This window comes from Chelon labrosus, assembly GCF_963514085.1.
Source record: "Chelon labrosus genome assembly, chromosome: 5".
Lineage (NCBI taxonomy): Eukaryota > Metazoa > Chordata > Actinopteri > Mugiliformes > Mugilidae > Chelon > Chelon labrosus.
This window is the reverse complement of record NC_140341.1, coordinates 23,807,808-23,835,331: the sequence shown is the minus strand read 5'-3', so window position 1 is coordinate 23,835,331 and position 27,524 is coordinate 23,807,808. Positions and strand designations below refer to the sequence as shown.

The following is a 27,524-nucleotide window of genomic DNA, read 5'->3' as shown; positions in this document are numbered from 1 at the left end:
ATGAAGCATGTTTATCTTGGACTGGCTATAATAAACTCAAGAGGAATTTGAGAAACTCAAAGGACTTACAGAATTTCCCATCAGGCAACACCAACAAATTTGAGAGTCAGGACAGTCTGACATAGTTTTTACCAATGACATTCCCGTCAGAGTCAGCTATGCGTCTGCCACTTATTATACTAAAAGCATTATTATACTAAAATGCAAAGATGATGATACAGTAAACATTTAACTTTGTCTACTAAATTGCCATTGTCATTGTGCCATGCTAGCATATAACATGCAAGCGTTGCGCTTAGGTACAGCCTCTCAGGGCCACTACCATACATGGACTATTATGCTTGTCAAAAATCACAGTGAATACAGCACCTGAACTATACAGAACTAAACTATTTTCAACTCACTTGTCTCACTTGTTTCTCGCATCTCAGTGTGACACTTTGAATGTTGTTGTACTGATCTGGGATGCATATTGTGTCATACTTCCCTGGGAAATCTTGTATGAAAAGGCCTGTGTGTGCAGACAGAACACTACATAAACAATCAGCTGCAATAACTTGTGGTTCCCCCCTTGGTCTGTCATTAATTGAACCGAAAGAGCATCGGCCTGGATTATAAATTGTTCCCTCCCACCCTCCTCCACCTAGGAAAAGCTAACAGGCCTAACCCCTGTCCTGCCACACCTATCATACACACGCTACACACACATTCCCCCTCTGACACAGCTTTCATCTGGGCGTGAAATGGATTCCTACTGTCTGCCAGAATGCACCACCTATCTCTGGATGTGATTCTCTTACACCCTCTTGTTCTACTCTCTCGCTATTTTTTTCCTTTTTCCGTGCCACACGTGGGCCCTTTTGTTTCCACAGAAAAAGGCCTTGCCCATGCTCCACAAAACAAGTCCACAAAACACATTCCCGGGCGATTATGATCAAAAAATGATTAGAAATCCCACTGGGGCTAATGTATTATTTGACAACTTGTATTAGCTCTAAATCAGAAACACATGATGGCCCTAACCTTTTAAAAACAAACCACAGTCATCCTTGGAATCCCCAGGAGAAAGGCATGTTCATAAAATTCCTTCATAACTGGCACTCACACAAACACACTAAAAGTGTGAGAGAGGTTGCAGGATAAAATATTAATACCGCCCGCTGCCACATGATTTTACATGTCCAGAAGCAGAAAGTTTGTTTTCAGTTTGGAAGGAACTGACGTTACGCACAATGACGGTCTTGTTACAGCAGGTAACGAAAGTAAACCCTGCTTGCAGTCTGTCAATAAGAGCTTCCCAATTTGGAGTAACAAAGACCAATCCTGCTCCGTCTCTCTCAGTATTAGCCCTGTGACCCCATTACACACGTTTAGTTTGATTCATAACAATGTGCAGACACTTAGAGTCTGTGATTCAGAGTAGTGATGATAAGGAGTCAAATTCGAAGGTTCTCATGTACAAGATGTTTTCGCTGTAATTTCTAACTCACTTAACTTGTGTAAAGGAGTTTAGACTAATTCAGGTTGTCTCTGACAGAATGACATCTCGTTACAATGACACCTGTTAAGGGGTGGGATATGTTAAGAAACAGCACATGTGTTGGAAGCAGGTAAAATGGATAACAGTACAGATCTGAGTAATTTTGCTAAGAGAGTTGAATTGTAATAGTAGAGTGGGTGAGAGCGTCTCTAAAATGACAAGTGTTGGGGGATAAGTCAGCACCTACCAAAACATGCAAACAACCAGTGTAGCCAACTGACGATTCAGTCTTGTTTAACATCCATTGCCAAAGAACAGCAGGCTTTGTATGACACAGTCACCACCTACCGAAAACCAGTAAGCCACACACAGCTGGCGTACAACTTTAGCCAAAGAGATGACACATATCATGTAGGGGGGAGAGGTCGGTCAAACGGTTAAACTTGTTAAACAGTTAAAAGGACACTGTGTTACAGAGAAGAGGAGCTTTGGCGGATGACCTTAAAAAATGACTGAGCACATTAAAAATATAATTATTGGATAAAATCTGATACACACATCATAGAGGAATCATGCTCATCTTGAAATGGCCATTAAAAATTCAAGAGGAATCTAAGAAACTCAAGTGACCCACTGAATTTCCCTTTGTTATCAAAAACAAATCTGACCCAACAGTTTGGTTTTGATTTTACCAATGACATTCCCACCAGAGTTGTATGACAATACTGGAATTGGCAATCAGGTCGCAAGCACCCAAGGCTTATTAATGCTTGTGTGTTGGAGATTCTGGAGCATGTGATCCTGTCCTACAGCAGAGCTTATGTGGGACATATTGCTAAAAACTTAATGCTGGCTGATGGAAAGGTGTCAGAAGAAATGCCATTATAGCTCACCTGGTTGAACAGGCACCACATAATCTGACTGTAGTCTTCACAAGAGTGGCCAGGGTTTGATTTCAACTTGAACCCTTTGTTGCATCTTCTCCACTGACGACTATCTAATGAAGCATTGTGGTCTGAGTGCTCATACTCACCTCATCAACTGACAATAAGCATGTGCGTGGAAGCAGAACTGGACCATGGAGCAATAGAAGTAGGTGGCCTAGTCTGATGAAACACATCTTAAACATCTTGTCATGTGTATGCTTACCTGAAGAAGAGATGCCAGCAGGATGCACTATGGGAAGGCAAGCCGGTGGTGGGTATGTGACACTCTGGGTAATGTCTGCTGAGAAACCTTTGACAAGTACCACATGACTAAACATTGGCGCAGACCACATACTACCCTGCATGGCAATGGTATTCCTTAATGCAGCCAAACAAAATTAAGCATTACTGGGATCTGCAGTAAAATCAGGTCCGGTATATAGAGATCACCTAGCGACCCACAAGAATCTGCTGCTAACATCTTGGTGCCTGATACCTCAAGACACCTTCAGAGATCTTGTGCTTTTTCAGTTAGCGCCATGTTCAGCCAAACCAGGTAGCTTCCACAGTCAAACACTACCAAATGAAGCCCTACTTGCCCTGCATGAAACACAAGTAGTGCCAAATTACTCTGTCAGGAGTTGGTAGTGACCAAAACAAGAGCTAAAAGAGAGTGACATTGGATTTACTTCAGCCAGGTTTCCAGAAGCGAAACTTACACTGCTGTCAAGTTTGACATACCTACTTGTATAATTCTGTTTCACTTTTATGCTCATAACTGGTTCCTGAAATTATTTTCACACAGTCCTTGAAATGCCATAATTGACTAAATCTATGATCTTTTGTCTAGTTTAAAAACAGCTGATATATGATGAACTTCCAGACAGTCGAAGGGAATTTAACCATTTGGACTGTGTTTCTAATCCGATATAACAGCAATAATTTAGGCACGACCAGAACAGAGTAGACATGTTCTCCAAATGCGTCACATCCATTTGTGAGTAATGATAACATCGCCGCTGAACTTCTGATTATTAGATTCGATTTGGCCAACTCATGGTGTGTTACTATTCCTGTACAATGTGTTTTGGGAAACACACTCGCAGATGTGATTCCACCGTGTTAATAACATTTTGTCTCCGAAGTTTCCAAGACTTTTGCCAGTTTCACTCGGTGAAACAAGTTTTTTGTATTTTAGCTTGTTCTAATTTCAACAAGCTGATATAAGATGTCAATACTAGTTGCTTTATAATTTATTATGATTAAATATTTTGAACATGTATTCTTTTAAGGGACATATTGTTGCTTTAGGAACAGATACTTGAGTAAATATTACCATCAGGTTTTTGTCAAGAAATGAAAACTTTACACTCATTCTTCACTTCCTTCACCAAAAACAACCCACACACGGAGCCACACAGCCAGACTGACTGTTCAGAGTGATTCATCAGCATTACTGGCACAACAGTAACTTTATTATAACAGATATTATCTAAGTCTGCCCTGCTTACCATTTGAAAGCTCAGGGTATTTCTGCTCTTTCTTCTTCGTCCAACCTGTGTCCAGAGGGCTTGTGGAGTTGCCGCCTGTTTGCAAAGAGATAGAAGGGACCAGCCAGATGGGTAACACACACACTTGGACACACACACACAGATGGTCTTGAAGATAGCGGGAGCTGATGACTTTTGGATCAACCTTTATACACTGCAGGCCACACACAGGCACACACGGCACCCTGGGAATTAACAAAAAAAAATAAATTAACCCTAGTAAAGATATGCAACGTCAACCGAACCACTGGCAGTATTTCATTGGGTACTCAGTCCCAACAATACAAAAAAAATCAACACTGTCCCTGTGACAGTAATATTACAGATCTTAGCGTGCTCAAGCTGTGAATGTGAATAAAGCTGTAGGCCTATCTATGACTTGAGGCGATATGAAGTCGGTGAGGTCAGTCAGTTTCTTAGTATATAGCACCCTCTTGTGGATATTGATGGATTGGCTGTTGCTAGTACGTATTTACAAAGGGAATGGGTAGAGGAAGTGGAAGAAAGAAATCGTAATTCTGATAAATTTTTAGGCACAATAAGATCATTCTAAGTGCTGCACATTGAAAACATATTTTCAGGCTGATGCCAGATTTTTGTCTACAATAAGTTACACTATATGTACTTTATTAGTTATACTGAATAGCTAAATAAAGCAGTACATTTAAAACAGGCAATATTTGAAATCTGAACACATCCTTTATATGTAGCTATATCTATATCTATATCTATATCTATCTACCTTATTTGTTAATGAATGCATACTTTCTTAATGGGCAATGTGTACATTACAGTTTATCCTCTATTTATGTTTTGTTCTTTATTGTTTAATATTCTTAGACTTTTGTGTATGTGTATAGTACTAACCACCACAACAAATTCCTCATATGTGTGCATAATGGGAAGTCTGATACTGATATCTGCGTTGGTATAGTAGGCTTAATACATACAGTGTATGGCTCAGTGGTGCTGTAAATTCTGTAGTTATAACAGATTTGATTGTTAGAACCAAAGCTGATGCTTTCACTTTCTGATGAGTACATTATTTAGAAGGGCTGTATAGTAGAACTAAATGTTAATTTATTTATAGATGCTTTAGATCAGATACTATTAAGAAATCATTCCTTTGACACGTGTTTTTTTTCCTCACATGTCTTTGTATGTTACATCTTATGGGAAAAAAATCTTAATTCTTGAGCAAAATGCGTCAACAATTCACTGGCATGTTTTACTGCAGACCTGGCAGCTTATTCGAAACTGTCAATTTTAAATTATAACGCACTGCTTAACGAAAATCAGATACCCACGAGAAATCCCCTCTATAGTTCTCCTCCTCCTCCCTACCACATTTACCCCTATCCGGTGTGTCACATGACCAAGCTACATAACATGCAACCAGCATGCAGTATATTATTTGACCACGGGGTGGCAGCACATGTAAACACATGCCATCTTACACAACCACGTTACCAAACGCTGAAGGGGAGTTCTGTAATATGTCTCAGCCTTACATTATCCTGTTGTCTCACTGAAGGTACGTCGTCTATATGATCGCAAGGAAACTTTGCAGGGACTCACCTTCGGTGTCATTGTGTAAGACATGTATGTATGATTTCCTTATTTTCATTCTTAATGTAACGCCAGTTTTCAGTTTATGTATCTTGTTGTCTTTAGGTTTCAACTTGTCTGTCAGTTTGGCAGCTTGTCTCATTGTGTGTAAAAGCAACAGAAAGTGACTGACAGGGGCTTTCCTTGTGTTTTTGACAGAAAGAACAACAATGAAGTCCATCGTTTGTATCTCCGCGTCTGTCAGGGCTGCGTGTCAGCATGCCTCGGCGTGTTTTACTCTAAACCGTGGTCTTATTCTTTGCAATTCGGTGGGCAGATGCCCAAAGGTGGAGCTTGCTAGCAAAACTATAGTTGCGCAACAACCGTGCGTAACCGGTGTGCGTCGCTTCCAAACAACGCGTGGCGCTGCGGTACAGTTGGCGAGCGCAGCCCCTATCCACACTCCTGTGCCCATGCCAGGAAAAAGACAAGATGAACTGACCACGTACCACACTGGGACACTACTAAAGCCAGCAAGAGCAGCCCCACACATCTCTCCCTACGCTCCATATTCCAACCCACAGAGCTATGCAGCTGCACGAGTGAATGTTCAGTCTCTGTTTGATGAGGATGTTATCCCCGAGCTGTGCTCCAGGCTGGTAGACTATCCAAGCAATGACAGGGCAGAGGGACTGGCCATTTTACTTGGCGCATGTGTGGAGGTTGGCTTGGAAGCCCACAGCCCTCAAGTCCTCAGACTGATGAATGAGTGTGTGGACCTCCTCTCCAAAAGGGACGTTGGGGTGGCACAGCTATGCCTCCTGGGTAAGGTGGCATGTTCCCTGGAAGGTCGCCAGTCACCCGTGCTGAAAGAGGTCCTGGACTGTATAGATGTGGCTGTAGAAGAGGGTGCTGTCTCTCCCAGTGATGCTGCCACAGTCTACTCCCTGCTGACTTTGATTTACGAGCCAGCCAGCCAGCAGCAGAGACTGATTCTGTCTGCTCTACACAGACACACACAAACGCTGGTCCACCGACTGAAAGCCAGTCAAGTCAGTGATATTCTGCAGTCCCTGGTGAAGTTACAGCAGAGACAGGTAGGGAGCGCAACAACTCCTTCTCTCTCTTAACAACTTTAGCCTTTGTAATGAAACTGTTCTGAATCTATTTACACTATATTGCACATTTAGAAAAATATGTGATTGACATTTTTATGTTGAATGTCATGAGATGATATAACACTAATATTCTGTTTCACAGGCCATTTCCTTGGTGTTGAGGCTCAGTCACAGGGCATCACGGGTCTTTAAAGCTTTCAGCGATGTTGAAATCATTAAGTTACTCTCTGCCCTAATGACTTTGGGACAGCATGACGATGAACTCCTGCCAGCTATGGAGAGACGCCTGCCAGGTATGATTCATTTGTCTTACCTCGTCGGAGGTGTGAACATGTGCGAGCCATTCTGTGACAATTTAACAAAAACAACAACTAAGAATGGGAAAAGAGAATCATGAAATTCTGTTTTGTGTTTCAGCGAGGCTGGGAAAGTGCGATCCAGAGCTGATCAGCACCGTCATGGAGTACTGTCTGCAAATGAGGTGTCGCTCTGAGCCAGTCTTTGAAGCCGTGGCTGAAAACTTCGTATGCAAGGGAGAGACGCACACCACACTTCAGATAGCAAAACAGATTGTTGCCATGGGGAGACTCAACTACCTGCCACAGGTGAGGCCCTTACAAGTCGTCATTCTTGAGCAGAAATTGGTTTCAGATGTTCAGGAACCATGAAAAAAGTTTTGACAAGGATTAAAGAAATGGCAGTGGAATAACAGCATGCTATAATGGTTCTCTTCTGTCTTCTCTCTATTAATCCTCAGTGCTCCAGTCAGATGTTTAAAAAGCTGGAGAGCATTTTGTCAGCAAGGTTTTCCGAATTCCAGCCTCGCTCGCTGATAGATATGTTGCACGCCTGCATCCACCTGGAACGCGTCCCGCTCAACTACATGCACAAAATCTTCAGCCCTCACTTCCTACATAAGATACAAGGTATGTGTGAGGCTTCTGTTGTCAGAGTTCATTCATCAAAAGTTCCTATATTGCAAGAGCTGAGCTGAATAAATTGAAAATATTCGGGTCATATCTTTTGCTGCTTGTTGCTCAACAAAACAGCTTCAGAAACAGTTTTCTTACTCTCTTTACTTGCTGCTGTCACTTCAAATACACAAACAGAGTAAAGTGGTACCTATCCAATTATTTGGTAAAGAACTATGTATTTCTTGTATTTTAAGTCACTCCTTTACAGTGCAGCATATCAATGTGTGTAATATGTGCACAATAAGCTACTAAATGTCTCTGATGTAAGCTGTATTTGTGTGTCCTGCAGCACAAGGGCAGCCAATGGACAAGAACACACTGGGACAACTGACACAGCTCCATCTCTCCACCTCATTAGAGTGCAAATGCTACTGGGTAAGTAATACCCAGTAAAGAAGGTTTCGTCGATTTGTAAATTGTGTTAATTCTCGAGGTGACTTTTTGAATTTAAAGTATTTTTTCAGTTGCTAACAGCAAGATTAACGAGGTCACACTATGCTTTCCTCATCAGGGTCCCAGACTGCCCTTCTTCCTCCACGTGAAGAAATTTTCCTCTATGGACCAGGCCTTTGAGACGTATATGGATAATCTGATGTACAAACAAGTCAAAGGGCCACTTGTACAGCTACTGGGGGGAAAACTGTACTCCACCAGGATCTATACTCACATTGGATACACTATAGGTAAGCTACAACCATATATATCATAGAAATATATGATAAGAATGGGGCATGTAGCGCCTCAATGTGTCACAACACCAGGAATTAGAGAGTTAAGGCACACAGTATCTCTCTCCCCCTTGATAAGTTGTACATTTAGCCTACTGAGATACATAATGTGAAAAGATTTTGTGCTATATCCCTCAAAAAGTGGCTTACCAAATGGTCAGTTGTTTTGTTACACCTTTTATGCTGTTTCCCTTTTCTGTCCAGATATGGAGATATGCCTGGATGAGAACGGATTTGTTCTGCCTCCGTCTCAGTGGGAGGACACATACAAAAGGTAAGAACAGTCGTTAGTGTTGTTAGAGTCCTTTCGTCACATAAATAATGCGTGGAATTATTATGGAATTATGGACTTAAATATAGATGCCCGATTTGCAAATGTGCAAACCAATTCAAAATGGGGCACGTAGGATCTTAATGCATTCTTTATCTTAACTAATCATTCCAACCTTTTTTCATGTCTTGGTCATGTATAGAATTGCGCTGTGTCTGGATGGTCAAAACCATTTCTGCAGGAACACACAAAAACTGCTGGGCAAGGAAGCCACTAAGAGGAGACATCTCCGCAGCATAGGCTATGAGGTGGTGCAGGTATGTGCGACAAAGCTTGCAAACTTCCTCATTAAACTAGATATCTCAGATGTTTGGTTATCTGCAAATGTGAGTATTTTCTGAGTAAACTAAGAAGAACTAAACTGTAGTTTTATTTGCAGATGTGGTTTTTACATTTACTCACTAATAAAAATCACTCCATCTGTATTTTGGATTATTATTAACATACTATGATATCTGTGTAGGTTCTCAGTCATCCAGGTCATGGTAAATCCAAAAAAGGTTCGAAAAAGACAACTGGACTTGTAGAGTTTTTTGAGAAGACGTTTCACCACTCATCCGAGTAGCTTCTTCAGTTCAGAACTGTAGAAGCCTTTTTTAAACCTTTTTTGGAACATACTATGATGTAATTCATGATGGATTTAGCTTTTTTGTCCTTCTCTTTTTTATATTTGTTATCATCAAGGCATTAAATCCAAATAAAAGTAGCTCAACAATGAAATGCCCCTCTCTTATATTTACATACAGAATGTTTAAGATTTAATTAATTCTCCGGCTCTCATAAAGATATTCTCTCCTTTTCTCTTTCAGATCCCTTATTTTGAATTTGAGAAGCTGAGAACTCCAGAGGAACAGGTCCAATATCTGCATAACAAGATCTTTCCCACCATCACAAAGTTGAGTCTGTGATCTTAGTTACCTGACAAGATGGGCAAAAGTTAAACCAAAGAGTGACATAACCCACCTTATGTGGAAAGATTTGGGGCAATAGTGTCTTATTGGAGATAATTGTTGCATTTTTTTTGTTTTTTTTCTGACTTTTGTCTGTATCCACGTGACCTTAACAATCTGCCTTATGTTCAGCGTAAAAAGTAAAGAAATGTCCACTGATGGTTTCTGTCAAGGAAATAGAGACACTGGAAATATAGTTACAGACAAATATATAGTAAGGTCCTCACATGTGAATATGGTGTGAATACATGTTTGGACCCTGACACGATTTTTGTTATTTTAGCCATTTACTAAAGTTACAGTTATATAAAGTGCTTAGAGTAACGATTCTCAGGTATTTGAAAGTATTCACATCACATCTAAACTGGAGAAAAGGTGCATGAATTAGACATATTTTTATACATGGTCCCATAAACTCGAAAGTGTCGATTGAACTTAACTGTAAATAAAGAGTTCATTTTAAATATTTGATAGTAAATCGTTCATGATCATCAATCAGTCACAGCAACAGTTTCCAAATACAAATATCCCACTTGGAAACACCTTCAGACCTTTTACCTGTTTAACTGATGAAGACATAATGAAGGACTCTCCCACACCTGACCATAAAACACCATTTGAGACAAACATCCATCGCTTTTTAGCCATCAGAAATAACAGACTCTATATAAAAATGTTTGTAATTCCGACATATTTTCTCCACTTCGGATGTAAATACCCTCAAACATAAAGCATGAGGGAGTCTCTACTTTATGCCCATGTTAGTTGTATAACTGCAACTTGAATATGTTTTTTTTTTTTTTATATATATATAAACCAGTAAAAGAACAGAAAATTGTGTTGTTCAAAAAAAAATTGTGTTGAAACATATGGACCTAACTAGCTCATTCTTGTGTGCTAAAATAAATACAAGAAAGACAAAGATTATTTTTTATCATGAAGCTGCTGCTGAGAGGTAGTTGAAAAATAATTTTCCTATTTATAATGATGGAAGTTTTCTGTACTGCTGCTAAGTCTTTAAGTTGTTAAGTAAAAATGAGTGACTATGATTAATTTAAGCACAAAATATGTAATAATATGTAGATAGTATCAAGTGGTATATAAGTGGTATGTATTGAATGTTTTTGCGGTGTCTGCCGTGGTATTTGATTTTTAGGATCGGCCTCATTGACCCAAAAAGATGTTTATAGGTGTAAATAACATACAATATGTTTTTATTTGATGAAAATAAAAGACCACAATAGCTTCACAGTATCTGATGGACTGGTGATTGATTCAAAACAAATACTAAGAACAGCTGACAATGGGCAGCATCTAATTCAGAACAAATGGATATACTACAAAACGACACCCCCAGATGTACCATTGCCCATATTATTATTGCTTGATCAGACATAGAAATACTGTGAAAAGATGCAATGTGTGCTCAGAGTTGAACAAGAAAAAAATAAAAACATTCATGTTATGTTAATGGTCATCTTAAGTACTACTAGTCAAAACCCACATATTAAATATTGAAACCTTGCTGCTTTTGTAGCCTCTGACGTACACAATTCACAGTCACAGTGTGAAAAATAGAAAATAGAATTTAGTATTCATTGCCATGGTGTTATGTTTCCTTGTTTCTTGTTATCACATTCAAACCAACCAGCGCTAGACCTGATAAGCTGAAATGTTCTGTACTCACATCTTTATGGACATGTTTCTAAGGAATAAGACGAAGAAAGTTGTTGAGATGGAGGTGGACAAAACTATGGATGGCACTGGATGGGATACAGGACATGTGTCAAATTGAATAAGAATGAGTTTTAATGAAAGCAGTCTAGGGAGACAGACCTCTAGTATGTTGGGTAGATGATGGGAATTAAGTCTTTGCTGATTACGTGCTCTTCAAGCCTTCTCCTCCCCGGCCATGGTGTTGGATGTCCTTCTGCATCTAATGGAGCACAAAATATGTAACAAATGACAAATGTAACATAGAAGAAAAAAGTAACACTGAAAGGACCACTGAGAGTGTGTGTATTAACCTGGCAGAAACTGGTGGCAAGATAATGGTGCGGGGGTGAGATGTAAGGACGAGCTCTCCTCTGACCGCTTCCATCATCAGGTTCTGGAGGGTGTTCATCAAAACATATTCACTCACGTCAGCAGGCACACGTCGTGGTGTAAGGGGAGAAGAAGAGGTAGGAGACTTTGGTAGACAGGGGGATTGAGAAGATGTTTCTCTAGGCTGGTAGATGATTGGCTTGGATGCCACAGAAATCAGGGACTGGACAAAGGCTGAATCATCAAGTATGTCCCTGAAAACACATAACTCATCTTAATACATAATTAATTCGTACAGTGGGTTTAACTGTAAATAGCCAACCATCACCAAAAGGATCCAAATAATGCACTTAATATAAAAAAACACATCAAAAGTTAAATTCTGTAAATATGTCAGGCTGGTGTTACCTTAGCATAGAGGTAAATATGTGCACTAGGACGTCTTTCTCAGGGCCACGTGTAGGTGTCGACAGCCAATCATGGAGGGATGTGCTTGAAGAGGTGGTTTCTGGTGGCTGAGTCTTAACTGACTGGAGGTATCTTAGAAAGGCAGCAGGGGTAAAAAATAATTTCTTTAAAATTACAGATTGTGGACTTAATTTTTGAAGAAAGAATGACAACTAATAAACTTGAAACAATAAAAAAACATTTCATGTGTAAAGAGACTTATAAAGGATGTTGTAGAAGTTATGTATTTACACTGTGAGGACTTTGTGTATTACAAAATACTTCACCTATAATGCCTAGGAAAGTGTGTTAGGTACTCCTGAAGCCCATGGGAGTGTGCTGTAACCTCCAGATGCAGCAGAGCAGGCTGAGGGGGTTCAGGGCGCTTCCGCACTCTGCCCACTGTTTCACAATTACTGCTGGCAGAGATAGGAGGAAGAGTCTGAAAGGGGAAAGGAGAAGTGAGACATAAAGGTGCAGTGAAAATAAAGTTGTCTTTTCAATGTTTCTATAGCATGTCTCTAAACTAATACAATTATAAAAATATCATACTTTATATTTTCTCAGTGGTGGCCCTTTTCTTGCAGGAGCTGCTAGAGGTTCCTGTGTCAAGACAAAATGTTAATGTTAATGTTAAAACATTTCAATATAATCTCAAAAAGTTAGTCAATTTGTCTCAGATTTAAAACCTTATCTATCAACACCCTTTGACTCTCTGTATCATTTTTGTCTGTGATCATGAGTTCATCTTGCTGTGCATCTCTTTCTTCTTCCCAGCACTGCAAAGCGTCATGATACAGAGTGAGTGCAGCTTCTCGAGTGACCTGGAAAAGAAGGACACAACTTAATTTTAAGAAACCATCTACAAAACCTGTGCTGAAATGTAAGTCAATATTGGACTTTCACCATGTCCTTTAATTCAGCTTTAAATCTAAACTTGTGCTGCGGTACCTGACAGACAAGGTCCAGCTGATAAATGGTGGGGTAGTCAGTAGAAGTGAATGTAAGGACACAAAGGACACACTCTGCTGGTCTAAGACAGCCACGCTCTGGGAGGATCTGCACCACCTAACACAGTACATATGTAAATGCACAGCTGGTGAGTAGTGATATAACTACCCTTTTATCTCAAATTTGAACACTTGATTAATTTGGCAAATAGACAACAAGATTGATTGTACTGATTTTGATGAAAATCAATGCACAAACTAAGGCTACCTGTACACCTTCCTGTACCTGTTGGTTGCCTGGCTGAGGCAAGTCCCATGTGTAGTAGACAGTGTCTGTGTAGGAGACATTGGTGAGGAAGAGGATTCTTGAAGATTGTGAGCCCACTGGGATGTTTCCGAGACGGACGCTGTCTTCAGAGAGGAATAATACCTACACGACATAAACACACACAAACATAGATGAATACATATAGCCTCAAATCATCCTACTGAAAAGATGATATTTTATTAGATCCCAATTGAAATATTATTTAAAGGTTACAAAAAAAAGACAAAAGCTCTGTCTTGCAAGAGGGTTGTACTTCCTTCATTTAAATTTAGTATCTGTATTCATCTAACTCAGTTCATAAAGGCTCTCACCTGTCCTGGGAAGGGCACCTTCTGAGAAACCTTACTCTGTGTAAATGTGTTCAAGGAGCCCAGTGTTGTAGTATTAATGCCACATCCCTGAAACTTGACCAGTGTCAAGTCACTATCCTGGACGTGGATCGGAACATCCATCTGGTGATACAAACAGGAGAAAGACGTAAATCAAAGATTGTCATTAGCATTTAAGAACAGGCTGTGCAAATTAACTTTCCAAACAAACACTACTGTGTTAGGAGGTATTATTCTGAATCAAAGAAAATCCATCAGTTAACTTTTATCAGTCTTTCGTTTATCTAATTCCTTTTGATTTCTAAATTTCTATTGGTTCAATGATAACAATAAAAAAGAAAACACTTAAAGAACATGGTGTCATGCAATACAAAGGTTGTGACGGGACAATGAGACAGCACATAAGGGATGCAGAGTATGGTTTGGTCCATACGTGGTACGTCTTAGCCTCCAATGGAGAGAAGATCCATTCCAGCATGGCCGTCTTCCCAGGAAGAACTTCTCCGACTGGATTGAGGCAGCACAGCACTGGATGGTTGAAATTGTCCACATGAAGTTGTGACAACACGCCTGTGTCCACTTCATAATGGACTGGTACTGCACCACCATTGTATAATTTATACACCTGCATACCAAATACACACACACACATGGATGACAATCCAAGACTAAAGCTGTAAGCTAAGCAGATGGGTGTTGTATAATATAAAAAACAACACATGTTTCAGAACACTGTGAAAAGTCCACTCAGTGTATGGATTTAGTTTTGGAAAAAACAAACACACACCTGCCTCGGAGGATTGCAGTCCCCAATAGTTACAGAAGTGAAGACGTGTTGATCAGAGGCAAAGTGGAGATATGGTCTGTCTCTCTCCACTGTCACCCCTTGTAAGTTCAGCTGCATGAATGAACACATCACATGCGAACAAAGGTAATGAAAACTTTCCCACAGAAAACATAAGAAACAATACTGCAATAAGACTCACCAAGATCTCTCTGCCGTGAGAGAGTTTGAACACAACAGGAAACCGATCTGTTCCAGCAAAGTCATGACTGTGAAGGACAACGTTGAGATGTTTTTTGTATTACATCATTAGTATATTCATATAAGAGCTGCCTACTGCAAACACATACACTCACAACAGTCTAATAATTTACTAATTACATAAAAGCAATTAGGCAACTGTTTTCAAATGAGACATGGTTATGTGAGATATATGGTACAGTGTAATGTTCTCTGACCTGTAGCTGAAATACACTGCCCTCTTCTGGCCAGGAAGCAAAGTTCCAGACCGAGGGGAAACGCTGAACAGTTTGTTCTCCTGAACCTGTCAATGAGATAAAATGTTTGTTTTACATCTTTGCCTTAGATGAATCCTCAATAATTTTTTATCACAAGCTGATATGTTAAAAAAACAACAACAACATTTGAATGCTTTTTGATAATAATTTGAACTGACCTTCATCTGGTACAGCTCAGTGCTGGTAAATTCTCCAGTCTCTGTCCAATACTCCAACTCTATCTGTTGGTCCGCTGGAAACAAGAATGCCCTAATATTCAAGAAGCCAAAAATATGTAGATGAGCCATTAGTAGATTAGCAGAATGTTAACAGTTTTCATTGTAAAAGAGGATAATGGTGATACAGATATTTTCTACACTGAGTTGTTTACGTACCAGTCTACAGGGACAGAACCAGGGTTGTGAAACATTAGTCCAAAATTTGAAGAGTCTGAATGTAAGGGAGCAGAACTAAAGTTGAAATCCAACACGGCTTTAGTGAAGATTGAAGGACAGCTGCGCAGGCTAGAGACAGGAAGAGAAGACATGGTCATGCATACACTGTAAATTGTGGCATTTATTATTTAATAAATTATTCATTTGCAATAATGAATCATAAATGAATGAATGAATCACATCAAAATTTAACACTGTAACCCCAAAATAAACAATGACACCACTGTTTAACTGTTTCTAATTCAGCCCCTAACCTGTGCCTGGTGGGGGTTCTAAAAGTCAGTTCTGCAGAAGATGGACTAGACAGCAAGAGCTCATTGAGCCTGTCCAATGAGAAGAGCTTCCAAAGATCCACCTTGCTTAGCCTGCCCACACTGCCACCACCACACGCATCAATCACCTGTATGGTTGGAAACACACCCTTAACTCGCACTTCGCATAGTGCCTGAGGAGAGGACAACACAAACCCTACAGAGAGAGAGAGAGAGAGAGAGGGAGAGAGAGAGAGAGAGAGAGAGAGAGAGCGAGAGAGAGAGAGAGAGAGAGAGCGAGAGAGAGAGAGCGAGAGAGAGAGAGAGAGAGAGCATAGTAAGTACTGATAATGACATTGTAGAATAGAATTAGTAGTTTGTTGTGTGTATGTTTTTCGTCTACCGCTAGCATTTAGTGTCTGGTAACTGATGGTCCACAGATACTGGGCTCGTCTGTGTGGTTTGACTGTTGATTGTAGTTTCATTGTAGTGTGTGAGGCAATAGTTGCGCTCTTACAGTCCAGTTGTAAAGCTAAAAGAGACAGACAAGACATACTTAGTCTACAATATAGAAAAATACTTATTTATCTTACTAACAGAGTCTAATATTAAATATTATGTCATAGAGAACTGTTGAATATCATGCATACACAGTAAAATAGTTCCAGATAAAGCCAGCAAAATAAATTACCACTTGGCTCAGCTTTGGGGTCATAAGAAAGTTCATCGTCCAGAAGGTTCTGCTCTACGATGAGACAAAAGGAGACGGGACAGGGGTTGTTGTTCACTAGAGGAATCTCAATTGACCGATTGCTTCCAATTAGGGCCTCCCCCACATCCAGGACTGCTCTCTCTGCCTGGGAAGGAAACAAAATGCACGCCCTGTTTGGTTAAATTCAAGGTCTATTCATGCTCTAAAACTGTTTAAAACATACTTGAATTTTCTTGTAAACAACACATATACACAAATGTATAACCATGTATAACACAAATTTAAAACTGCAAAACCAATGAGAGTCCCACCTCTATGGTGCCCTTGGAACCAATTCCCACCACTTTAAAGCTGAGGTGGGACTTGTTAGATCCATCAGTCAGGCTCGGCCAGAAGGTAAGAGTAGGTTTGACTGTGTATGTTTTCTCTGCCAGTGGAATGAAGGACCACGTCTGGAACTGTAATAAAAATCAACAACTGCTCAGTAAATCTTTTGTACAAAGTTGCAAAGTTACCATAGATAAATATACAGTATGTGGGACTCTGTCTCTCACTGAGCTCTCATTCGGATGCAGTTCGCCAGCATCTGGTTCTACAAAGATAAGCTCCTGGTCTGGAGCTGGAATGCTCCATTTGAACCTGTCATGATGGACAATCACAGAAAGCCAGATGTAGACAAGATTAATTACGCTGAGATAAATCCAGACTACAAACAATAAACTGTCAGAAAACAGGACCAGAATAACAACAGTGAGATAACAAAACGGCCAACCAACCGTACAGGCAGCCGGCTGAAATTCCTGATGCGATGGGTGCGTTGGCTTTGTGAGCCCACAGCTGTTGGCTGGAAATATAAAGTGCTGCCTCCTTCCAGAAACACACTTGGCTTTTCCACCACACAAAAAACTGTCAGTTCCTAAAGAAAACAGTGATATTAAAAGGGGGGAAAAACGTTTGATTGACGTGTGATACGTCCTATTCCCGGTGTCCTTGTGTAGTGTAGTACCTTTGTAAATTTAGCAGCATTGAACTGCAGACACAAGTTAAACCCCTGTTTGGGACAGTCTTCGGTCGGAATTGTTCTGAGGGTGAGAATTTGATGATGCTGCGGCTGGATCAGACCACAGCTCGGCACTACAAACACAGATTCTGCCAAGCCAAGGTTTGCACTGTGGTCCAGACAGAAAGTGAGGGGCAGGTCTCCATCATTCTGAAGTAGCACCGTCCGATAGGAAATGTCACTCAGGGCTGGAAATACCTTGAAAGAACAATATATATATGTGTGTGTGAAATAGATGGATTAGCTAAACAGCATGAAATCTGCATGTGCCTCACCACTTGAGGGGGTTTCAGTGAGCAGGATGGGATGAAAAGTTCTTCGCCTGGCTGAAAGGAGTGGCCAATGACTCTGACAGTCACACAACTGGGTGGACACAGCAGTTGCTCCCTGATACCTTGACTGTCCTACAGCATTCAGAGAGGTAAGAGTGGGTGCAAAACTTTTAAAGCATGAAACTGTTAGGTTCTTACAACAAATGATTAAGACAAATAAGAAAAAAATGAAAGAGCCCTTATTTGCTTTACTAACTTAAAAAAAAGCAATGCCGGACGATGTGTAATCGTCCGGCATTGCACAAATGTGTAATGTAATCCAAAGATACTACCTTATAGTATGCAAAGCATTCAAGTTGAGCTCCATGCAGGGTATTGAGCTGTTTGGGGCTATAAGTCACTCTAAATGAGGTGGACTTCAGTGCTGCCAAGTCACATGATGAGGGAGAGACAGAGAATGGAGAATCTTGGGCAACAGTCCACACTAGACTGGAACAGGATCAGATTAAATTTGTGTAAGCCTTATTGGTCAAACAAGCAGATAGTAAAGACAAATTGCATGCAAAGGAAAAATAGTATGTTTACAGCTATAGTGGAAAAACTACCATCCGTGACAAGTAGAGCTACCTGAGTTTTCCTCCGGTGTGATTCTTGAGGGAAACAGACTGCGAGAAAACTGATGAAGTACACAAAGAAGGTGTCATTTTATGATTAAACAGCAGTTCATTTGGCACCACAGATACATGGAGAGACGATAAAGAAGATCTTGAAGAGAGAGGATCCATGCATCCTAAGCTGGTCTGGTAAAGTTCTCCCATGGGAGTAGTCAACAGGACAGGAGGCCTGTCAAATCCTGGGTTAGACTACAAGAAAATGAGACAGAGAATGAAGTCAGAGATAATACAAGGCTTACATCGAGCCTACTAGTGACAGCCGGTGTTAATACATGCTTGTTTTTTTCGTATAACATATTTAAAACAGAAAATCTGTTATTATGTCATCTTTTTTTTCAAAGTATACCTCATCCAAAACCGAGCGTGACTCCTGCTGGTTCATGAGTATATGATCTTGCTGCATGTCACTCAGAGTGTCTGGTGAGTGCTCTCTGCGGTGCCAGTGAAGCTTATGTAGAACCAAATGTTCAGGTTTTAGTATGGCTGGTTGCTGGAGCTCTGAGTGACAGGTACCAATCAGGTCAAGGAACACAGGGTCCTAAAGGTCAGATTGGATAAGTAGGTAGGTAGTTTTAATTTTGCCTGTTTGCACATTTTAAGTGTGTACGAATTTGCTCTTACCCTGTGTAGTATGAGACACGCCACTCTCCTGTAGTGTGCGATAGGGAGCGTGGGCCTATAAACTGCCTTCAGAGTGGTATGACTATGTGGGAGCACAGTGCCACTTGCTGGTAGGAGGCGAAACACACTGTTCCCACAGCAGTCAATGTCCCAGTGGTAGCAAGCCTCAACAGGTGAAGAATTAACTAGCTCCACGGTCTGTACAACTGTTCCTCCTTCCTCAACACATCCAAAGTCCAACACAGAGGAGGACAATGAAACTGTGGGACCTAGTCACAAATATATATATATTTTAACTTAGATTACTAACTAAAGATTACCTTCTTTGTTCATTTGAAGGATATTTCAGTGTAAAATACATTCATTTGTCTTTCTAAGAAGACAACACAAAGGTTGTTTTCAAATGCATGTGTGACTTACCAATACATTTTCCAGTGAGTTTGAGCAGAGTGTCATTAAGTTCCCCCTTATATTTTAGAGACAAGTACTCGACAGAGATGGTATCCACCACAGCAGGTGAATAAGTCACAGTAGCATGAAGCGTTCCACCAGGTGCCACCTTAGCCCTGGTGATATCACAGGTGAACTCTGATCCACACAAAGGTATCCCATTGGATGGTTGTGACAGAGAAAAAGACACAGTTACCTGGTGATGAAGGTCACAAAATGAGAGATGTGAGAGAAGGCCGCTGTGAATCTGCATTTGTATTTGTTTATCTATATACGATACCCACAGGAGAGGGGTTGATGATGTCTAAGTGTTTCTGCAAACTTTTGCCAATAGCCACAGAACCAAAGCACAGCACAGGATCGCCATGTTCCTCTCCTTCCTTTATACTGGGATTTCTTAGCTGGAGGTACGGGTATTTAGCTGAAAAGAAAGCAAATGTAAAGGTTCTGGAGCCTCATGTCATTTCACACAGTGTTCTCAGACTAAGTGAATGTATAGTCTGTTGCCATGTTGTTCAATCCATGTTACAGCCCTAAGCAGTCTCTATTTAAAAAATAATATTGGAATTAAAACAAACAGAACAAAACACTGATCAGAACGATAACAAGTGTCATTCTCATCTCTAGTTTTTGGTAGCAAGCTGATCCATACACATTTGAATCACATACTGATAATTATACAGTTTTAGTAGTGATTAATACTGTATGCTCAGTATATTTTCAAAGCTGGTGAGTTTATTCAGTAACCACTGAAATTCCTGTTAACAACAGACACTGTAACCAACATCTTTGCATCTAATAATCTGCTACTAGTTACACTACCTAATGCCTGTAGAAGCACAGTGCAGTAGCTCTCTGCCTTGTCCACTTCTTCTCCAAACCGGCAGTACGCCTGCTGCTGGTACAACTGTGCCTCTTGTGGCCGGAACACCACCGTGATGTGACACTCGTGGCCGGGCTTCAACAGTCCTTGCTCTGGGCTCAGTTGGAATGGTTCTGCACACTCCCATCGGAAGCATGTCTGAAGTTTACTGAAGGAACAAAAGATGTTGATGTCCTTGCAGTCTAACACAGACATATGCATTTGGAGGGACATGGACACATAGTGACACTCATATATATACCTGGAATTTTTTAGCAGGAATTTAGTATGCGTGGAGTGCTGAACAGCACAAAGTGGGACCATCACAGATTCAGGTACCTCCAGGGCATGACAGGGAATGATGGCACGGAGGCATACTTGAAAGCTGCCTTCTTTACCTTGAAACTCAATGCTGTCCTCATACTCACACTGTCCCATGCAGTTAGATAAAAGCATAAAGTATTAGAGGCAGAAGATATGAAACAATAGTAAAGAATCACTTTATCATATTCCTAATAATTATTCTTATTATTTCAAGTCCTTTCTATCACTCTTTATACCATTTCATATTATGGAATCACTCAACTTTGTCATTATGTATAAACATAGCAAAATACAGGGCAACCCATAATGGGCTAATTGAGTTTTTTTATTTTTTTAGATGTCCTTATCTACTTTGTGTCTACGTTAATAGTAGTTCATTCAGCCCATGTTGTAAATGTTTGTGAAGATTTTTATAAAAATTCCTTGTACTGTATATATCACTCCTGACTGAAGAGTCTTCAATTTAGAATGTAATTGTTTGGGTATGCCGGCTGTGATACTGTTGACCTATTACACTTTTTCCCTTACTTTCAAAAGCCCCAGTGCACACTGTCTTTCAAAACACCTATAATATCAAGTTCTATTGATTTATATACATTTCGGGATGTGTTACCCTTTGCAGCGGTCTAAAGGTGACTGGCATTGAGAAGGAAGTCCCTTGGCTGAGAACAATTGTCTCTGAACTCATGACAGAGAAAAACCTGGACACTGGAGGTCTGTGAGGAGGCAAAGGTGAGGTATATTAATCTGGGCTACAAATTAAAATATATAACCTGGAATAGCTTCTGTGTGTTTGTGAGTTAGTAAGACCTTATGTTTAGCTTCTGCAGCTTGCTATAAATGTTCTTTAACTCTAATGTCTTGGTGTACTCTTGTCCATGGTCCCAGTCCTCCCAGACCAGCTCTGGCCTAGTTTCCAATCCTAAGAAGCAGCGTTTTGGTCCGCATGCTAGTTGTCTGTACTTTCCACCCTGTTGCCTCCGGCGAGTCCCTGGATTCTGCCAGGTGGGGTGTTGCAGATAATGTGAGATTTGGAAAAAGACACAGAACCCCTGTTCAGTTAGGGTAGCTTAAAAAGTTATAAATTGAGCAAATCTAACCGGCCAGTAGGCCTAACATGTTTGATACACAGGGTGAAGTTAGTTTGGTAACCTTTGCAGAGGTGAAGTGCTTCCATGGAGGTCCAGACACCACAGGGCCAGGACCCTGAGCTTGAGCTAACATGACTGGGAAAAAGAGAAATCATTTTAAGTCTATACAATCTATCTATGAGTTTATGTTTTATATATGAAAACGTTCCTACTCTTCCAAGTTGAACATTTATTTGTAATTTCACACTACTAACGCAGCAGTTTCTAAGAGGTAGCCTTCCTCAAACTAAAACTAAGCTAAAAGAGTAGTTTAGAATTAATGGGGTGCTAAATTATGGTAGCAAACTAGCTACAGCACGGCTAGGACGTAGACACCTTATGACTGTATAACGTTCATGTTAAATTAAAACTGCTGAAGCTAACACGCGAAAAGAAAACTTACCTTGAACTATTAAGGAACTATTAAGCTTACAAAATGGCGCTTTTTATCCCACAGGAGTAATGAAAACTCCGCCAACAACAGGAACCGACAGAAGTGAAGTTTGTCGGCTACGACGTTACCATGGCTGCGAGACATTGTTTGTGTCGCCATAGAAATTACGGCAACCGGTAAGGGACATGTAGGGAAAGTTTAAATGCAGTTTATGGGTTACGTACAGGATATATTTCAAGTCTTTGAAGGAATTCCACACACTGTTATTTGCTTCTTCGGTCCTATCTGCATTCATTTCAAACTCATTGGATTGAACACAGCAAATTCACCTTTATTATTCAAACTATTCATGTCCACAAAAACCTCTAAAGTTGCATTTTAATTGAAATATATTAAATTCTATAAATGTTAAATTATATTGACAGCATTTTACAAAATACAAGGATAACGTCAGTAGATTTCAAATACCTTCAGTATGTACAGGCATTTTTGTGTGTGGAGTTATCTAAACATAACATGCAGTTTCAAGAAAAAATATATAAAGCAAAACATTAAATATTGTAGAACAAAAAAAAAAAGACAATATTGTCAAAAAAGTACTACAATGGCCATAGCTGCATTTTTCAAGCCATACCAATATAATGTATTTATAATGGAATTTTAACAGCGTGAATATTTATCCAAGTCTTCTTAAAAACATAACAATCTTCCAGTAGGGCGGAAAGTTACGAGAACTTTGTAACAGACCAGGACACATGGATAATAATGTAACACTGACACTCTTTAGAACATCTGTTCATTTTTGTGTCGGTACTTTAGATAAAAGTGCTATTACCCCCTAGTCAAGCAGTTTAAGCATGCAAACATCGATTCAATCATTTATTACAGGATGGGGACATGGGCTCTTATTCTTTTGTATTGTTTTGATCAAAAGTAAATCATTGTTTTTGAGCAGCAATAAACTGCTGGTTATTAAACCATTAAATGTCCAGGTGCTTTAATATAACATGCTGGTGGTTTGATGTATTAATCAGTACAGTGTCGGCCTCCTATCTTCCTCAGTAAAGTTATAGGACTATGATTTGGTCTTCTCCATGACACCATGATTGTGCACCTGATTGCACTGTGTATTGTCATTTCAATAAACATAAAAGACAATAAAAGCATGCTAAAGTTTACGGTGACGGGAAAGCCCCACTTCTTGTTCCCGGGCCTCCATCTTCCTCCTCTGAGTAAGAGCTGTAGTTGCCCGTTCCTCTTCCTGCATGCCTTATGAAGCCGACAGAACCTAAAGAGCCTTCACTCTGCACCTCTATCTCCTCTTTTTCATCCTCATCCTCCCCTTCTATCTCATCTTCATCCTCCAGGCTCGAGCTGTGAGAGCTTCCATGAGGCTTGACGCTCTCTATGTCCATCCCAGGTCTTGATGTGCCAGACACAGAGGTTTGGTTTACTTGTTCCTTGGATTTGCGACTTCTCTTCCACTTCATACGTCTGTTCTGGAACCAGATCTTAACCTGAAAATAACAGGAATCAACATAGTGTTAACATATTTCGCTGTGTGGGCTTCAGGGCAGGGTTAGACATTACATTTTGTTTCTATTAAAGTGTTGTTTCAATCAAACCACACAAAACACGTCTTGTATTTTACAAGTCCCCAAAAAAACGTGCACAGCTATAATACTGAATCTGAATGTGTGTGATGCTAAAATCACAGAAACAAAATACATTTGAAGCAATATGTTAGGGTGAGTTAGGGTTTTGGATGCTTTGTGCATTAAAAAAAGCACAAAAGTCATAGCAGCATAATAATCAGCAGGGTCATTGCTGTTGGACAGCTACAGTACACTGAGCAGTATGTTTCAGATCAAAATTAGTTAGAAACAAATAGTACTTAAAAAAATATACAAATTATTTTAATTCTTATCTTTTATTCTTTTTGGAAACATTGACTGATTGACCTAAGCATAAATTGAGCTGGTATATGGACTAATTCTTCGTTGGGATATCTTTAAATGTTATAGAGCATGTCTTGAAGTCACAAAAAATGTGGCAATATGTGCTGTTACAAGATAGTTTGGTACAGTCAAGATTACAATTACATCTACTGTTTGTAATGTTTCAATATATTCTGACCTGAGTCTCTGTCAACATGAGTGAAGTTGCCACCTCAAAGCGTTTAGGCCTGGACAGGTACTTGTTCAGCTTGAACTGGTTTTCCAGTTCCAGCAGCTGCTGACTGGTGAAAGCCGTCCTGGGCCTCCGACACTTCCCCAACAATCCTGCCTGAGTGGGTGCTGACAAAGGAAAACAAAGAGAAGTCACATTATTTACATTATTTGCATTTTTATTCATCCATTGTTTTTTTCAGGAGCACATACTGCTCTTATTATTTGGCCAATAAGTAAACAAGGCCAAGTAGCCCAGAGAAAGAAAATCCATGTCTGGAAAGAAAAGAAAGAAAGAAAGTGTAATTTCCATATCATTCATCTGGATGCCACAGGCCAACTTGCCAGTACATCTGTCTCTTTATCTGTTAACGTTTATTGCCCTGATGGGAGGTCGCCATGTGAGGATTGCACTGTAGGGGTAATAAACCATCTCAGTGGTCCATTACCTTAATGAAAACACTATAAATGTTATCAGTTAATTGAGTGGTAGGTCTATTTCAGGTGTTACATTAACCATAAATGTTGCATGTTATTCTTATAAGATAAATTATCCTAAATTGACAGGGCCTCAATGTCACAGTCAAAAACAATGCCAAAGATTGGATAAACATCTTGAGTGTTTCTGAAGCGTTATCTAAACGTTACAAACCCCACACAAAAACCAGATAAAATATGGGTAAAAGGAATAATCAGTGCTGTTAGGTCTAAGCTGGAGTAGTGGGCCCATTCAGCATCAATTATGGCAACTAATTAATTTAATAATAGGTTTTTAAAATACATTTTATGCATTATAAAATGCAACGTTTTCTCACCATTAGTCTACTATTAACTTTTTTTGTCTTTTAAAAAGAGGCTGCATAACAATACTTTCAAACCAATTTCATAATATTGTACAAACTCTGATCCACAAATCCAAACAGTGGCAGTTTCACCTTAATTAACGCCAAGGTGTAATTCTAAAGTTGATGTCTAGCTGTAGGAGCGCGAAGAAAACACCTACCGCCATACTCTCCCAGTCTGGGTATCATCATCCCAGCTCTGATCCAGGGCTCCAGAGGGACTGTTCCGGCCATGGTGGCCCCCTTTAGGTGCTCTGGATATGGCTGGACCAGCTGCGTGAAGCCGGGATACATGAAGGAGGGGTGCTGTCCACCGAGGGCCGCCAGAGGATACATGGAGCCCGGGTGCATTCCGATGAGACCCACTTGATGCAGAGCAGCGTATCCTGGCTGGGTCAGGTTGAAGAGATGGGCTCTTGATTGGACTTCTTTCAGGACTGGAGAGGAGTTTGCATTGTTTGGATGAGGAGAGGGGGTCTCTGAGCCGCGGGTGGATACTGGACTATCATCGGGGCTCCTACTGTAATACATCCCCGGGGACGCGCCGTCGCTGTCCGTTCTCTGTTCCACGTCGTGCGCCAGCAGCGCATCAATGCGAAAGTTTTTAGATTTCTCCATCGTAGCATTCATTCTGTCCCGAGATGTGTCCTGCGAATAGTTGATGTCAGTCAACGAAAAAATCGCTTCCTAAAGTTGAAGATAAACTTTTCAGATGAACTTTAAATTGACCTGTAATTTATGAATACACTATTGTAACGCACACGGCCCCTTTGTTATTCCTCCCCGCGGATGAAATGTCTTCTTTCTTACCCACTCTAGTTTAACCCTGTGCGTAAAAACCACTTCACCCAGTCCCGCAGTGAGCGGAAAAATTACTCGCACCCAATAGCACCATAAAGTCTGCTCTGCTGTGATTGGCCAGAGCCCTGCAGCGCAGGGGCAGGGTCCTCACAGACTCTTGTAGGGTTAATTGGGAACTTCTGTAAACCTACTCTTGCATCATTGCATTAAATTAAACTGATCAATAGGCCTACAATAGGAGGCTATATATGTAGTAGATATATTTGTGTGGAACTACTTTTAAAAAGCGTTAATAAAGATGAAAATAAAAAAGGGGAATTTTCATTTATTTCTTTATAGCAGCCCTGTTCCTGTTCCGATGCAAAACAAAAGTAAGATTCAACTTTGCGTGTCATTTTGTCTTATTCACTGCCTTTTGTTTTTTCTTTCTTTATCTCTCTGCGTCTGTTTTGTTATCTCTCACACTTAATTTGATTCCTGCTTCAGGTGAGGTTAAGGTGTAGTTTTTCTCACACACCACCTTAGAAACACACACACACACATTATATTATGCATCCAGCTTGCCAGACACACAAACACTCTTGAAAACTTTATTGCCTTAATTGCCCTAATCTCACTCAGAGTGGTGACGAAATTAATTATTTTACGGATAACTCTTCATTAAACTTTATTGCCCGCAAAGGTTGACAGAAACCAAACTGTTCTTATCAGCTGCTGTTGCTATGATTATCGGTCATCACCACACCATCGAGCTGATAAAAGGGCAGTAAACTTACGGGAATCAAGTTTATTTTCTCTCCCTGCACACCAGACAATACACTGAGACAAAGAATGGACAGGTGACACATAGACCTCGAGTTGTCAGGTGGTTATTATCTCACTAAACACATTGTACAAAACAGCTCATAACCTAATCTGTTTCTCTTATATTGGCTGCGTTCGTACATTTAAAATATCACTGTACGCAAAACATAACAGTAAAAACCTACATCCACCTTTGCTGGAGAGCTTCCTGTCAACCTTAACCATTTCCATCTGTCCCAAGTACACTTCAGTTAAGGCTAAGTCAGAGCAATTAAGTTTCACTTAAAGGGCTCAGCCGACATCTATATAGACCTCTGCCACATTCACCAGTGGTGATTTCCTGCTGGATTATACGGGGCTGATAAGAGACGACCATAGAGCTGGGAAAACAAACTGCTCTCATGTCAAAGGCAAACACACTAACACCTGCTGAACTGCCCAACATACCCCTTAGACTAAACAGCCCAAGTTGCATATACAGTGTGTGTGCCGGCATGTTGGTTAACTGGCTTACTAATATATTATGAAGGCCAAGTTTTAGTAAATCTTGGTATGTCTTTTTTTTACAATTATAACATACAGACTAAATCTAGTCTAAGTGACTCATATACAAGGGCTTTTTAATAGGTTTGTGCCCTGGGGTAGAAGGAAATGAGCCACACAGATCTTGTTACATGAACATGCAGATCAACTTTTTGGGTGATTATTCAGAAAGTCT

General features: G+C 40.2%; 3 protein-coding genes across 5 annotated transcripts; 1 reads left to right on the top strand and 2 right to left on the bottom strand.

The window, feature by feature from the left end:
- Window positions 1-5,367: 5,367 nt before the first annotated feature.
- On the top strand, window positions 5,368-11,491 carry LOC311488244 (FAST kinase domain-containing protein 3, mitochondrial-like). 3 transcript variants are annotated; one of them, XM_084544830.1, is made up of 10 exons: window positions 5,368-5,558; window positions 5,724-6,601; window positions 6,765-6,915; window positions 7,040-7,227; window positions 7,380-7,548; window positions 7,886-7,971; window positions 8,108-8,279; window positions 8,529-8,598; window positions 8,798-8,912; window positions 9,465-11,490. In XM_084544830.1, exons 2-10 carry the CDS (start codon window positions 5,735-5,737, stop codon window positions 9,561-9,563), a joined length of 1,917 nt encoding a protein of 638 aa, XP_084400956.1. In that variant the 5' UTR covers window positions 5,368-5,558; window positions 5,724-5,734; the 3' UTR covers window positions 9,564-11,490. The 3 variants fall into 3 exon arrangements, with proteins under 3 accessions (XP_084400956.1, XP_084400958.1, XP_084400957.1); XM_084544832.1 differs by lacking the exon at window positions 9,465-11,490 and having other exon boundaries at window positions 8,798-9,104; XM_084544831.1 differs by having other exon boundaries at window positions 5,551-6,601; window positions 9,465-11,491.
- cfap65 (cilia and flagella associated protein 65) lies at window positions 10,416-22,512 on the bottom strand. Its single transcript, XM_084544829.1, has 34 exons — window positions 21,820-22,512; window positions 21,478-21,665; window positions 21,281-21,383; window positions 20,606-20,772; window positions 20,304-20,512; window positions 19,766-19,902; window positions 19,452-19,677; window positions 19,032-19,300; window positions 18,757-18,948; window positions 18,364-18,599; window positions 18,069-18,225; window positions 17,740-17,868; window positions 17,411-17,662; window positions 17,181-17,320; window positions 16,959-17,043; window positions 16,716-16,862; window positions 16,384-16,549; window positions 16,096-16,224; window positions 15,696-15,909; window positions 15,382-15,510; window positions 15,166-15,256; window positions 14,948-15,033; window positions 14,692-14,758; window positions 14,493-14,603; window positions 14,139-14,330; window positions 13,688-13,828; window positions 13,335-13,478; window positions 13,050-13,166; window positions 12,788-12,922; window positions 12,651-12,701; window positions 12,386-12,540; window positions 12,060-12,191; window positions 11,633-11,905; window positions 10,416-11,541 (listed from the first exon to the last, which is right to left on the bottom strand). The coding sequence occupies exons 1-34, from the start codon at window positions 21,889-21,891 to the stop codon at window positions 11,496-11,498; spliced, it is 5,088 nt and encodes a 1,695-aa protein (XP_084400955.1). The 5' UTR covers window positions 21,892-22,512; the 3' UTR covers window positions 10,416-11,495.
- Window positions 22,513-22,668: 156 nt separating this feature from the next.
- Window positions 22,669-26,292, bottom strand: LOC311488245 (uncharacterized protein). The gene is made up of 3 exons (XM_084544833.1): window positions 25,363-26,292; window positions 24,328-24,488; window positions 22,669-23,708 (listed from the first exon to the last, which is right to left on the bottom strand). The coding sequence occupies exons 1-3, from the start codon at window positions 25,829-25,831 to the stop codon at window positions 23,367-23,369; spliced, it is 972 nt and encodes a 323-aa protein (XP_084400959.1). The 5' UTR covers window positions 25,832-26,292; the 3' UTR covers window positions 22,669-23,366.
- Window positions 26,293-27,524: the final 1,232 nt, after the last annotated feature.